The following is a 14890-nucleotide window of genomic DNA, read 5'->3' as shown; positions in this document are numbered from 1 at the left end:
TCCAAATTGTCCAATATACATATGAGCTCATCTCATGCCTCAAACAACCTTTTCTACAAGGTAGTTACTGTTATTGAACCAGCTTTACAGTTGAGGAAACCGAAGCAAGAGATGTGAAATAACTTGCCTGAGGTTACGTAGGCAACATGTGTCAGAGCAGGACTGGAACCCAGGCATTCCGACTCCAGAGTCTGCACTCTTACCCACCACCATACAAGGCTACCTAACCCCACATAATGAATCCTCTTTGGATTGAATGACAAGAAAGACTGAAGGTCACGTACGGGCAGGCGGATCAGCTTCTTGTGGTATCGCTCCACGCGCCCGAAGACCTCCTGGCAGTAGCGCCGGAGGTCATCCAGCTCTTCCTCAATGATAGTTGCGTCCAAAGGCTCACTCTTTTCTATCAGCTGCTCTCCTTGGGCGATTATCTGCTCGATCTTATTGTGGTTCAAGGAAATTTCCTGCTGGAAGGCCTAGGGAACACAAGTCTCACATCATTTTTAGTGCTCACATTGACATGGAATAATTATGAGATACATATTTAGGGAAACCATGTAGGGGATATTGAATTTACCATTTACAATGACAGGCCGAGAAGTTATTGCTTTATTAAGTAAAATACGAAAATTTTCAATCAGGAGTTGGAAATGGAAGTGTTAGAATTCCATACCGGAAAGGTGACTTTGGCTAATAAAACTTACTACCATGGTCAGTATGGGTAGAAAATCACAGGAAGAAACTTTCAAACCCATCATAAAGTTGATTGCACTGGTCACCCCTGATGAAAAGCAACTGTAATCATTACAGTGCCGCTAAAATAAATTTAGCACTTGAAAGACTATGTTGAATATTTTTTTTGATTTCTTGATCATACATTATACCAAGCAAATGACAAGGTCATAAATTCTTCTCAGGTGATTCTTTTATTGTTTTGAAACATAAGCAGGAAAGATTAATGTGATTTGAAAATAAGAAATTCTGGAGGATCATTCAGACTAGTTCTACATAGTTTAAAGAAGTTAAGCTACTGGAGACAAGTTTCAGGGGATCAATTTTAATTTGATATAAGAAGAAACTCTGGAATAGTCGAAATTGTCCTATAATGAAAAGACTGGGAGGGGAGAAGAGGAGGCAGTAGTAAGTTCTAAGACCCTGCCAGAGTCCAAAAAGAAAGGATTCAACTTAGTAGAAATTTCCTGCCAAAAGTTTTACATATATTGATTTGCCTGTGAAACATCTTGGGTGAGTCAGGGTTCAGGGGTGATGTGGAGAGAAGGGTTGGGCAGAATACTAGGTTAAGTGTTTTATGACTTTTTTTCATCCCGAGAATTTAGGATTAAGGGTAACGTTTTTTGATTTAAAATACTAACCTAACAATAACCTAATAATTACATAATAACCTATAACAACCTACGGTTATGGGCATCATGATTTTTTTTTCTAAGTCAATCTACCTATCTTGGGAAGAAAATTTCATAAGCTGCCTTGCAAATTATTCAAGCTGTTAAACATGCTTCTATTTAGAGACTCCTTCTATCTAATGTACTGTATATCCCTTCTGTTTAGATTTCTAACCAGTCACTATGGTTGCATCATAGAATGAAACATACAAAATATGTTTAATTCATTTTAGGCACCTAAGAATGTAGAATGAAATCTCAACATGAGTAAGTTGTATTTCTCTGGAACATGGAGGTCCAATAAACTATTTGATGCTAGAAACAAATCAGAAAAAAAACACCAAAAACAACCTACCAAAAACAACAACCAAAAAGGAAGACCCCTAAAACCCTGGCTATCAATTTAATAATTAAAAATATACATATATATGTTAATGGTAGTTATCTGTGGGTAGTGCCCTTTATTTCATTTTTAATATCTTTTGTATTTTTTGAAATTTGTTTTCAATCAAGAAGAACTAATTTTTTTTAAAGAGTTCTTTTACTATGTTCTTCACAAAAAGACCTACAAATCCCTTCTTCTTCAGACTTGCTTCACACTGATAATTTGAAGAATCATTCATTAATTACCTTGAGTTGCTTTATTTTAGCTTGAACATCACACTCGGAAAAATGCTCAATATTAGTGAGCTGCAAATCCATTTCTGTCAGCCACACCAGAATGTAGTCCCGTGCCGTCTCAAACTCCTCACGCTGGCCAATGAAATGCTAGATGTGAAAAGAAAATAATAAAAATTAAATAAAAAATCCCACATGCACAGACTGAGATGGCACCGCCAATCTGGAAAGTCATTTTCTCTACAAGCAATGAGAGCCCTGCAACCCATTACTGTATAAATTGACCCTGGAGTACCCCTCTTGCCATCCCAATCTTAGAACATCACAGAGATCAGGTCTTAGCATTGTGTTCAAATGGCTCCATCCTGTCCTCTGGGCCCCTAAGCATCGGAGGAAACATAAGAAAGACCTTGAGCCTGCGCAAGATGGAGGTGACGCGCTTTTGCAGGTTGTCCCATCTCTGGTTGCCTTCGTGAACCATCTGCTTTAGGCTACAGGCAGAGTCGGTGCGGTTCTCTCTGGCCAGGCGGCGGTACTGCTTGTTGATCAGTTCCAGCTGGGTCAGGCTCTCGTGCACCTGTCGCTGGAAAGCCTAGGACCACACAGAAGCATACTGGTGAAGGGGATCACGGAAGGGCTCTCATCAAGGGTGCCTGGGCTGCATGCTGCAGTGTCAGGGAGAGTGTAAAGCCACACTGTCACCAACAGGGAAGGGACAGCTTCTAAGAGACTTCCCCTTGTTAAAGCAAAGCAATCAGTGTGGCTTAAGGAATGGGAGCAGATCAAACAAAAATATAGAAGAAAACAGTAAACACTAATACTATAAATATTTGTATATATACAAATACCTATGTATATAACATATACACATAAAATATACATTTATACATAGAATTTACATATATATATATATATATATATAAAACATAGCTTTTAAGATGCTTAACAGACAGAAATTTTTTTTCACATAAAACAAAGTGATTACAAAAATATTTACGTGTGCTGAAATATGAATTTGAAATGTTCAAAATTTTCGATGTCAATGTGAGTTTGAAATGTTCAAAATTTCCGATATCAATATTGAGAAAAGAAAAGATATCTACAGAATTGTCTCTTTATTTGTAAAATATGTACTGTCCTAAAAAATCCAGAAACTGCCCCAATGCTGGTGTCCATTAAAAAAAATTAAAAAATATATTTTGCAGAAAGTCCTTTAAATGCAAGCTATTAGGAACTTCCAAAAAAAGCAAATTAGTAAAATACAAGTAACCTTACCTAGAAAAAAGTTTGGAACATGCTTTTTTTTTTGTGGGGGGGAGAGGGGGTGCTCCCATGAGTTACTCAGTTTTTATAAAACATGTTACAGCTGACAGAGGATGTTACAAAGCAGTATCAATTTACTTTGAGGTTACCCTATACACTGTTTAGAGTTTCTAAAGGTAAATGACTTCTTTTTCTTTGCAATATAGTATAGATCTAGCACAAGAATCATTTGGCCAAAATAAAATGAAGCATTTTTTTTTCAAACTTGTGTATGTGACTTATGACTGGGTATCATCTTGGCCTTAGACAGAAAATTGTACCATTAGTCGGACTGCGCTTGTCCAAATCCCAAAGGTCCGCTTCCTTCGGCTCGTCTCACTGTTCAGACGCTGCCTCAGCTCTGCCTGAGATGCTCCTCCTTCTGAGAGGTGCTTTAAGAGCCTCCATCCTACTAAATTCAATCTTCTGTTCTATAAAACTTTGAATTATTTCCCCAAAAAATGAAATGGTAAGGCAAGTTCAGCTTTTGCCATTACTGGAAGTTACAGACTACGTTTGTCCACTGGCGAGATGGCAGGCACCGCAGGTGGGTGGCACAGCACACCCAAATCTGTCCCAATACTCATGCAGTGGGACAGGCAAAGGCTGCCCTCAAACCAAATTTTGTTTTTGTGATTTATTCCTGTCCCGTAAGAAAATTAACTACAAGACATATGGTAAAATCACTCATTATAGGAGCTAAGTATATGGCTAAACTTTACTAGAAAATCTGAGCCGAAAATAGCATCAAAAAGGATCTTACATAATGCTTTGTAGCATAAGCCAATTATAGAAGGTTTTAACCTTTGGAAGCTGAGGACACTAAGATGCAATGCAGGGACATTTCATTGGCATTGGCTCACACCGAGGTGGCCTGCTCTCTGCTGCAGAGTTATTGTGGTTTAAACGAGAAGTTTCCTAAGGAATAGACTTATAGATAGGAAACATTTTTTTCCCCTAGAATTTAGTGGTATACTTACATATAAATCCATATTCAGATGTCAGAATAACTCTCAGTTATCTCCATAGCTTTTAAACATTTTTATAAATTCATACAGCTGCCCATCTATGACTCTTAGATTTTAAAGCCCACAAGAAGAAAAACCAAACTTCGTATTTACAGGCCTCAATAAGTGTCTAGTTAACTGATGGTGCATGGTAACAAAAATGAATGCCACTGGACTTGGGTGAATGTTTAGTCTTATTTTTAAAATCTCAGGGAGCTTGGAGCAGAATGAGTAACCAAGAATGATTTTTGGAATACATGCATCAGAATTGCGTGCTGTCAATGTGTACAAGTACACCTGTCTGCCTATTAGTGGGAAATGATGGGAAAAGAAACTTCAAATTAAAAAACAGGCAACTTTAGGCTATGTCAGGTCCTCTGTGAAAATGAGAGGCAGCAGTGGAGGTTTTATCCTAACAGAGTGACAGGGCAGGCTCGAGATGGCATCACCAGGCAAGGAACTGGTGGAATCAGTTATTGAACGATTCCTGCCCTTAGGAGTATGATTATACTGCTGCGATTATTGTCTCTATGAAACGGAAAAGACTTCATGACCCAAGAATGGCACGGCTCTTCATGTATAATTGGAAATGGCTTATGATTAAAACATTTTATTCAATTCTGGAGCTAACTACTTTATCGATAATTTAAAAAATTTATCTATCTTCATTCCAAGTAGGTAAAAATAAATCAAGAAAATATATTTGGAAGATAGATTTTTATAGTATGGAAAATCATCATATTTTATTTAATCTTAGAGGGTTGATTGTGAAGAAATGTGAAATTAAAAAAAATGCCAAGATCTTTTCTGGGAAATCCCGGGTCTTGTTTTCTAATAGAATTCCTCTTCATTATTTTGTGCTGTATTTGTAATTCTTGATAATCTTAAAACAAGAACCTCCTTTCTTCACTTCTTTGCCTACTTAATGAGGTATTAATAAAGATGACCACGAAGTCATCACCCAGCTACTTGAACGAAAACATGTGTGGGTGAACAGTTAGTTTATGTCTTGGGACACCAACTACTAGCTGGCTACTCTCATAGCAAAATAAAGATTAAATATTTGGAATTATAAATCACCTCAAATTTCTTTAGTTCATCCTTGGCAACTGTATAGAGCACCCCAGAAGAGCTGGGGAAGGCAGCTGTCCTTTCTGAAATCTTGAGCCAATCTTCAAATCGGGAGTAGTCATCCAGAAACTTCTGCCACAGTCTCCAAGTCTCTTCAATTCTGAGACAGAAAAGGAAAGAACAGAATCTGATCGTTGGAGACCTTTTATGCTCAGAACCCTGTGTGATGCCTGCAACAGGATTACGAGTGCCCAAACAAGCAACTGTTGTGCCAAACAATAATGGTGCCTTGAGCCAAGTTTGGCTAGTGTGAAAAAGAGACAACTGTTTGAGCTAAAATGAAACAGCTGTGGGTTTTTCTTTTCTTTTCTTTTTTTTCCCCACATCCTGCAGCTCTGGATTTGGAATTACTAAAATTGAGCGTCATAAGCACTAACATGAACTGTTCTGCATACGAGGGAAGTTTAGAAGTGCAACACCATGTTTGCAGTGCACACTCATGTCAAAGTTTTGCTGAAATCAAACAAGGTGTGAAAATCCATTTTATTCCAACATCAAATTCACCCTTATCAAAATCAACACATGACAGCAAGACAAATACTCATCTTTCAAGAGCTCCCCGGAGAAGCACAGAGATTATGTGCCTTAAATCATTATGATAATTGTGATTTCTGACAGCCTTGAATTTCAAAGGGCTTACAGATAAGCCCTTTGATTTATTTTTTTTAATTTTTAATAAAAGTATGTTACTTTTCAACCACCAATTTTGTAACATTACACTTGTTCAGCAAAGGCGTATTTTTCTGAATTATATTTAAACTGTTAGGTCAGGCATAGCTTGCCTTGTTATATTTATATATTATCTTTATACCTACTTATTTTCCCAACTAAATGTAGACGACAAGTTCGGGAAATCAAGGCTATTTTTGGACACTGCAACCAAAAGGAAATTGCGAACAATGAATACTCTGGGTATGTTTTTTGTTTTGTTTTGTTTTCTTTTTGGTCCTCCCTCTTTCCCAAATGTTTGAACATCCCAGCTTACTTGAGCCTTCTTTCCATGGACATAGCGCAGATATTCCTCCATCGCCGGTCCAGGTTTCGCGTAGCCTGCTGGATGGAGTCACACTCAGCGTCCGTGGCACAAGCATCACAATCGTGCAGTAGGACCTCACACAGGTTGAGGACAGAGGCCACACCTGTGCTGTGTTTCTCTATGTCTCTCTGAAGCTCCTGCGGGGAACGAGACATGCTTTATTCAAATACTTGTAAACAGATGGGAGGAGCTGCACCAGTATCTGTTGACCGACAAATGGTTAGGCAAAAACCTCAACAAATATTTCATTCCGTCCATACCTGAGGTTTCATCAGCTTCATTGATGAAATATGGCAAACTCAAAAGTATGAGAAAATGAATCCAGAAATATTTCAGCGATGTGAGCAATGCCAAAATACAAACTGAACAAGTGAAATAGACTAATTAACTATATTAATAAAACTAGTGACAGAAAAATAAATCTTGCCCCAGACTCTGCTTCACAGTATATCACTTCCATTCCAATCCATTGATCGATCAATCAATCAATAATCAATCATCAATCAAAGGAAAACATGTGCTTCTCTTAAAAGCTGGCATTCAAGAACTGGGATTTGATCTTCAGAGATCTGAAAACTGTTTTAAATAGTTAATTCCACCATCATTAAAAGATAGGACGGTTTAAGGGACTTAGGTTCTCTGTTATGTATGATGACATAGTTATCATTAGCAGCTACCGCAGTGAGCAATTTTAAATGTAGGACAGAAATAGAAAGATTATGATGGTAAACAAATCATTGAATCTTTCCAGAGTTCAATTAACTGCAAAGAATATAAGTGCAAAATGTATATTATTTTTTTCTATTGCATTTTAACTCAATTGACTCAAAGTATACAATTATTAAAAGTGAAGCTTACAAGTACCTTTTTAGTTTGTTTTCCCTATTTACCAAGGCTCTTAACATATTTTCCTTTACTTTGATACATTTGTTGAATTTGCCTAGCTTTTCTCTTGCTCTAATAATTCCTCAACTTATTCAGATAGCTGGGGTTTATATTCTTGTATGTATGCACAGATTCTTCCTCCTATTTTTCTCCTTAATATTATGTCCCAATGCCTTCTGTACAAACATTAGCCTACTGTTGAGCGTAATAATAGTGCTTTTGATTAATTTTTAGAGATTTTATAAACTAGACACAAAAATATAAATTCTGTCAAAATATTTTTATTTCACTAAACAGTCCTTTCAAATCTCTTGCATAACTTCTTTCAGTTATGTGAAAGTTATCATGGAAATTTCTGGTCTAAAAACTATAAAATATTACAGAAACTGAACTCAATATTTGCTTAAGATAAAGACAAACACTTCTGTGAATGAGATAACCAAGTAAATTTTAGGTTTTAAAGTGAATCTTGTATAAGGATATACATTTGGGAGAAGTGTTAGATATATGAACATAATCCATTCATTTAAAAGGGTTATAGTAATTTAATTTAATTTTCCCCAAGTACTGAAAAGGTTTTTTCCAGCTTTATTGAGATATAACTGACATGTAACACTGTGTAAGTTGAAGGTTACAATGTGATAATTTGATATATGTATATATTGTGAAATGATAACCACAGTAGTTTAGTTGACATGCATCACCTCAGTTACAATGTGAATGTGTGTTAAGAACTTTTAAGATTTACTCCTTAGCAACTTTCAAATATACTACACAGTATTGTTAACTACAGTCACCATGCTGTATATTACATCTCCAGAACTTATTCATCTTATAACTGGAAGTTTGTAACCTTCAACCACCTTCATCAACCCCCACTCTACCCCCCTCACCTCTAATCTATTCTCTGTTCTATGGGATTTTTTTTTTTTTTAGATTTCACATCTAAATGAGATTATATAGTATTTCACTTTCTTTGTCTGATGTTTCTGTTAGCATGGCCTCAAGGTTTATCATATTGTCAGAAGTGACATTATTTCCTTCTGTTTTATGGCTGAAAAATACTGCATTGTCTGTCTATCTGTCTGTCTATCTATCTATCTATCTATCTATCTATCTATCTATCTATCTATCTATCTATCTATCTATCTATCTATCTAATTACATTTTCTTTCATTTGTATCTATCCATTGATGGATACTTAGGTTGTTTCCTATTGTAAATAAGGCTGCAATAAACATGGGAGTGGAGATACCTCTTCAAGATTGTGATTTCACTTCCTTAGGATATATACTCAGAAGTGGAATTGCTGGATAATATAACAGTTCTTTAATTTTTTTGTGAGGAACCTCTATAATGGCTTCCACAGTGGATAGACCAATTTACATTCCCACCAGCAGGGCTCAAGGTTCCCTTTTCTTCACATCTTGCCAGTACTTATTATATCTTTTCTTTTTGGTAGCCATTCTAAAAAGTGATATCTCATTGTGGTTTTGATTTGCATTTCCACAATCCGTGATGTTGAGCATCTTTTTATACACCTGTTGACAATTTGAATACCTTCTTTGGAAAAATGTCTATTCAGGTCTTTTGCCCATTTTTAATTGGGTGATGATGATATTATTTTATTGAGTTATATGAGTGCCTTATATATTTTTAAATTAACCTCTTATCAGATATGTGGTTTTCAAATATTTTCTTCTATTCTGTATGTTGCCTTTTCATTTGGTTGATCATTATTTTTGTGCAGCAGAAACTTTTAGTAGCTTTTTAAAATTTTAGTCCTATTTATTTACTTTTTTTGTGTGCTGTGCTTTTGGTTTCGTATCTAGAAAATTATTGACAAGACCAATGTCAAGGAGCTTTTTCCCTGTGTTTTCTTCTAGGAGTTTTATGGTTTCAGGTCTTTAATTTAAGTAATCCATTTCGGGTTGATTTTTGTGAGTGATGTAAGATAGGGGTCCAGTTTCATCCTTTTCCATTTGAATATCCAGTTTTCCTAACATCATTTTTGAAGAAATTATCCTTTCCCCACTGAGTATTCTTGGCTCTTTGGTCAAATATTGGTTGACTGTATATGCATGGATTTATTTCTGAGCTTTTGATTGTGTTCCATTGGTGTACATGTCTGGCTTTATGCCAGTACCATACTGTTCTGATTACTATAGTTTTGCAACATAGTTTAAAAATCAGGCTTTATTTTTCTTTCTTAGGATTGCTGTGGCTATTTGGGGTCTTCTGTGGTTCCATAATGAATTTTAGGATTATTTGTTCTATTTCTGTAAAAAGTGCTATTGGAATCTTGAAAGGGGTTGCACTGAATCTCTGGACGGCTTTGGTTATATGTGCATTTTAACAATATTAATTCTTCCAATCCATGAACATGAGATTTCTTTCCATTTCTATTTTATTTTTTTTAAATTGGGGAATTGGGGGATGGGAACAGTGCTGGGGAATTGGGGGAAGGGGAACAGACAAGTTGCTGTCGTTTTTGTTCTTCAGTCTAGTTGTGGAGGACATCGCTTCACTGGCCCAAGTTGGCACCATCATTGTGCTCTTCACGGGTGAGGCAGATCAGTTGCCGGCTTCTGGACGGCCGCTCACTGCGGCTGCTGGTCGCTCACGCTGGCTTCTGGCTAAACATTGTAGCCCATGGCAACCCACTGCCACAGGGGCTGCAGCCTATGCTGTAGCCGGCGACTCACGGCAGCCCAGCTCCAGGATGAGCTGCTGTTCAGCATCTTAGCTGTGGAGGGCAGTGTCACTGGCCCTCATATGTGGGATCCGAATCAGGGCCCTCTGGCGTCCCAAGCCAGTTCTTAACCATCGCACCACTCAGCCGGCCCAAGATTTCTTTCCATTTATTTGTGTCTCCTTCAATGACTTTCCTCAATGTCTTATAGTTTTCAGTGTATAAATCTTGCACTTCGTTGGTTAAATTTATTTCTAAGTATTTTATTGTTTTTGATGCTATTGTAAATGGAATTGTTTTCTTTGTTTTTTTCAGATAATTCATTGTTAGTGTATAAAAATGCAACTGATTTTTGTACACTGAACTTGTATCCTACTTTACTGAATTTGTTTATTGGTTCTCAAAGTTTTATTATCATGTCATCTGCAAACAGAGACAATTTCACATCTTTCTTTCTGATTTAGATGCCACTTATGTCTTTTTCTTGGTTGATTGTTCTGGCTAGGACTTCTAGTACTACACTGATTAGGATTGGTGAGAGTGGGTACCTTTGTCTTGTTTTCAATTTTAGAGGAAAATTTTTCAAACTTTGACCATTGAGTATGATTTTAGCTGTGAGCCTGTCTTATTTGTTCTTTTTATGTTGAGGTATATTTCTTCTATAACCTAATTTGTTGAGAGTTTTTGCCATTTAAATTTTGTCAAATGCCTTTTCTGCATCCATTGAGATGCTCATATGATTTTTATCTTTCATTCTAATAATGTAATGTATCACATTTATTGATTTGATGTATTGAAGCATTCTTGCATCCCAGGGATGAATCCAACTTGACCATGGTGTATGATCCTTTTAATGTGATGTTGAATTTGGTTTTCTAGTGCTTTATTGAGGATTTCTGCATTTATATTCATTGGGGATATTGCTTGTAGTTTTCTTTTCTTGGTTGTCCTTATCTGGCTTTAATATCAGGGAAATGCTGGCTTCATAAAATGAGTTTGAGAGTGTTTCCTTCTCTTTATTTTTTTTTTGAAGAATGTGAAGAATTCGCTTTAACTCTCTGGTAAATTTTACCTGTAAAAACATCTGGTCCTGGACTTTTTTGGGGGGGCAGAGGGTAAGAGGTTTTTTATTACTGATTCAGCCTCTTTATTCATTATTGATCTGTTCAGATTTTCTATTTCTTCATAATTCAGTCTTGGTAGGTTGTTATGTTTTTAGAAATGTATCCATTTCTTCTAGGTTTTCCAATTTGTTGGTATATAATTGTTCATCATAGTCTCTTATGATCCTTTGTATTTATTATAATGTCTCCATTTTCGTTTATAATTTTTTTTTTTAAAGATTTTTATTGGGGAATTGGGGGAAGGGGAACAGAGAAGTTGCTGTCCTTTTGTTCTTCAGTCTAGTTGTGGAGGATGTTGCTTCACTGGCCCAGTTGGCACCATCACTGCGCTCTTCCTGGGAGAGGCAGATCAGTCGCCGGCTTCTGGACAGCCGCTCACGCTGGCTGCTGGCTACACATGGTAGCCCATGGCAATCCACTGCCACAGGGGCTGCAACCTACGCCGTCGCCGGCGACTCACGGCAGCCCAGTTCCAGGTTGAGCTGTTGTTCAGCATCTTAGCTGTAGAGGGCAGTGTCACTGGCCCTCATATGTGGGATCCAAACAGGGGCCCTCTGGCGTTACAAGCCAGCTCTTAACCATCGCGCCACTCGGCCGGCCTCGTTTATAATTTTTATTCATTTGGGACCTCTCTCTTTTTTCCATGGTTAGTTTAACTAAAGGTTTGTCAAGTTTGTTTATCATTTCAAAGAACCACTCAGTTTTATTAATCTTTTCTACTGTTCTATTCTCTATGTCATTTATCTCTAATTTTTATTATTTTCTTCCTTCTGCCAAATTTGGGCTTAGTTTTTTCATCTTTTTCTAGTTCCTTAAGGTGTAAAGTTAGGTTGTTTATTTGAGATCTTTCTTTTTCCTTAACATAGCCATTTATCATCACGATAAACTACCGTTCTGGAACTGCTTTGGCTGCATCCCATAAGTTTTGGTGTGTTGTAGTTCCTTTTCTGTTTATCTAAAGATAATTTTTCATTTCCCTTCTTTGATCCATTGATTGTTCACAAATATGTTAATTTCCAAGTATTTGTAAATTTTCCAGCTTTCTTCCTGTTATTGATTTATAGATTCATATCATTGTGGCTAGAAAAGATGCTTGATATAACTTCTATTTTCTTGAATTTGTTGAGATTTATTTTGTGGCCTAACACATAATCTATCCTGGAAAATGTTCTGTATTTTGAGGTGGGGATGTGGTGTCACTTCCAGGCTCTGTGATCACCTCTGGTTGGGCAAGGTCACAGGCTGTGTTCCTTGAAGGCCGTGCTGCTGGTTGGACTCTGTGACTGAGCAGGGCTACAGGCTGGGTGGGGTTTCAGGTTGTACTCCTGGACCAGATAATACTGCTGGCTGGACTCTGGGTGGGCCACAGGCAGGCTTTGCAGTTGGACTGGGTGTCAGGCTGTGCTCTGGGTTTGGAGGCCATAATCTGGGCTTCGTCATCAGGTAGGCCACTGGCTGTGCTCCCCTGTTGGGCAAGGTCGTTGTCCAGGCTCTGGTCAGGAGGGTCCTCTAGCTACATCCCATAGTGGGTGAGGCTACAGATTGTGCTTCATGGTGAAGCTGGGTCACTGTCCAGGCTTTCTTGCCCGGTGGGGCTGTAGGCTATGCTCGGTGACTGGGCAGGGTCACTGGCTGGGCTCCCTGACTGGGCAAGGTTGCAGACTGTGTTTGGTAATCAGGTAAGGTCCTAGGTTGGACTCCACTGTTGAGTGGGGTTGTAGTCTGGACTCCATGGCTGGGTGGGGTGGCACCTGGACTCTGAGGCAGCCCAGGGTAACAGTTCAGGCTTCCTGGTTATGTGAGGCCAGAGGCTACGCTCAACAGTCAAGTAGGGCTACTGGCTTGGCGCCCTGCCCAAGAAGGGCTACTGAATGGACTCCACAGCTGCCTGGGTTCTCTGGCCAGGCTTCCCAGTAGGGCCGGATAGAAGCTATGCTCAGCTGTTGGGCAGGGCTGGGAATTTATTTCCCTGCCCAGGCAGGGTGGCAGGAAGGACTCCAAGGCCAGTGTGGCCTGTTGTCTGCAGACCCAAATCAGGCAGAACTGCCAACTGAGCTCTGAGGCCAGCTGGGGCCACTGGCTGGGCTCTGCTGATGGGCAAAGAGGCTGGCTGGGATCTCTGCTCGGATGCAGCTGCAAGCAGGAATGCAGTCTGCCAAGATCTGAGTGCTGGTTGCCATAAGCCCCACCCCTCTTCTCCATTTCTATCTGATCCCCGGTGGTCGAGTCCCACAGACTCCCCTAGTGATCCCCATCAGTCGAGACCCAAGTAAGCCTCCTGGGAAATGTCCCACAATGCTGGGGAGCTGGACGACCACCTGGGCCTCTCTTTTCCCCCCTGGAGAAACCACAGACCAAGGAGCCCTCTCTGTGCAATACTGTAGGCCCAGGGGCCTCTTGGTGCAACGCTGTGCCAGCCTGGGGAAGGGCAATGCGGTCAGCGTGCAGCCACTCCTCTTACCCTTCTAATTCTATCCTTCTGGCCTCTGTGGTCCAGGGAAGTGCTTTAGCTATACTCCCGGATTCTGGGATTTTCACAGTGGTGTCTTGTTTATGGATAGTTGCTTGTTGGTCTTCTTGTGAGGGGGACTTAAGTTAGAAACAACTTCTGGGGGCCGGCCGAGTGGTGCACTGGTTAAGAACTGGCTTGGGATGCCAGAGGGCCCCGGTTTGGACCCCACACGAGGGCCAGTGATGCTGCGCCCTCTACAGCTAAGATGCTGAACAACAGCTCAGCTGCACTGGAGCTGGGCTGCAGTGAGTCGCCGGCAACGGCGTAGGCTGCAGCCCCTGCTGCAGTGGGGCTGCCGTAAGCTACCGTGAGTGGCCAGCAGCCAGCGTGAACAGCTGGCAGCCAGCGTGAGCTGCCAAGAGCGACCATGAGTGGCCGTCCAGAGGCCAGCGACTGATCTGCCTCGCCCAGGAAGAGCGCAATGATGATGCCAACATGGGCCAGTGAAGCAACGTCCTCCACAACTAGACTGAAGAACAAAACGACAGCAACTTGTCTGTTCCCCTTCCCCAATTCCTCAACGCTGTTCCCCTCCCCCAATTCCCCAATAAAATCTTAAAAAAAAAGAAAAAGAAAAAAAAAGAAACAACCTCTGTTGCCATCTTGGTGACATCACTCCTCCATATACTTTTAAATTTATCTCGGAGCAGAGTCATGAGAGGAGCCCTTGTGGGAGTCATTGCTGGGGTATGAAAACCAGAACTGTAATTGATGGATGGCTGAAGGCGCAGTGTGGACAACTCTGACAGCTAAAAATTCCAGGGGACCCAGTCATGGGGGTGGGGGACACAATTTTGTGAGTGTTACCCCTAGAAGCTTGACCAAGTTCCCACAGTAAATACTGGAGAAAAATCCCCTTGTGCTTCTGCTCGAAAGTTTTTGTTAAAATCAATATATGAAATAAGGCTTGAGGGGGTTTCATAATTATATATAAGTGCCCTGATACAGACAAACATTTTAGTCTTAGCTTTAACCTCCACTGGTAATGGTCTCAAATTGTCACATAGTGTCTCTGCATTTATTCTTCTTCAGCTATAACACAAGGAAATTTGACAAAATGTTCTCTGAAGCCATGTCAAGTCTACATATAGTTCTGCCTAATTAAGTCTATAATAATTAAGTACATTGGCAAGAGAAACATACAGAAACTCCACACAGGGAAATGGAAGAAAATGCATTT

At 39.5% G+C, this 14890-nt stretch overlaps 1 protein-coding gene across 1 annotated transcript in view; it reads right to left on the bottom strand.

Annotated features, from left to right (window-relative positions):
* The window catches only part of SYNE1 (spectrin repeat containing nuclear envelope protein 1), a 455684-nt gene that overhangs the window by 24254 nt on the left and 416540 nt on the right, over positions 1-14890 (bottom strand). The window contains exons 131-135 of the mRNA XM_019638911.1: positions 6447-6634; positions 5411-5561; positions 2431-2613; positions 2034-2171; positions 285-476 (exon numbers count right to left, since the gene is read on the bottom strand). Of these exons, the coding sequence (XP_019494456.1) occupies positions 285-476; positions 2034-2171; positions 2431-2613; positions 5411-5561; positions 6447-6634 (852 nt within the window). The remainder of the gene's footprint in view (positions 1-284; positions 477-2033; positions 2172-2430; positions 2614-5410; positions 5562-6446; positions 6635-14890) is intronic.

Source organism: Hipposideros armiger, unplaced genomic scaffold, assembly GCF_001890085.2.
Source record: "Hipposideros armiger isolate ML-2016 unplaced genomic scaffold, ASM189008v1 scaffold_41, whole genome shotgun sequence".
NCBI classification, from domain to species: domain Eukaryota; kingdom Metazoa; phylum Chordata; class Mammalia; order Chiroptera; family Hipposideridae; genus Hipposideros; species Hipposideros armiger.
This window is presented reverse-complemented; position numbering and strand designations above follow the sequence as displayed.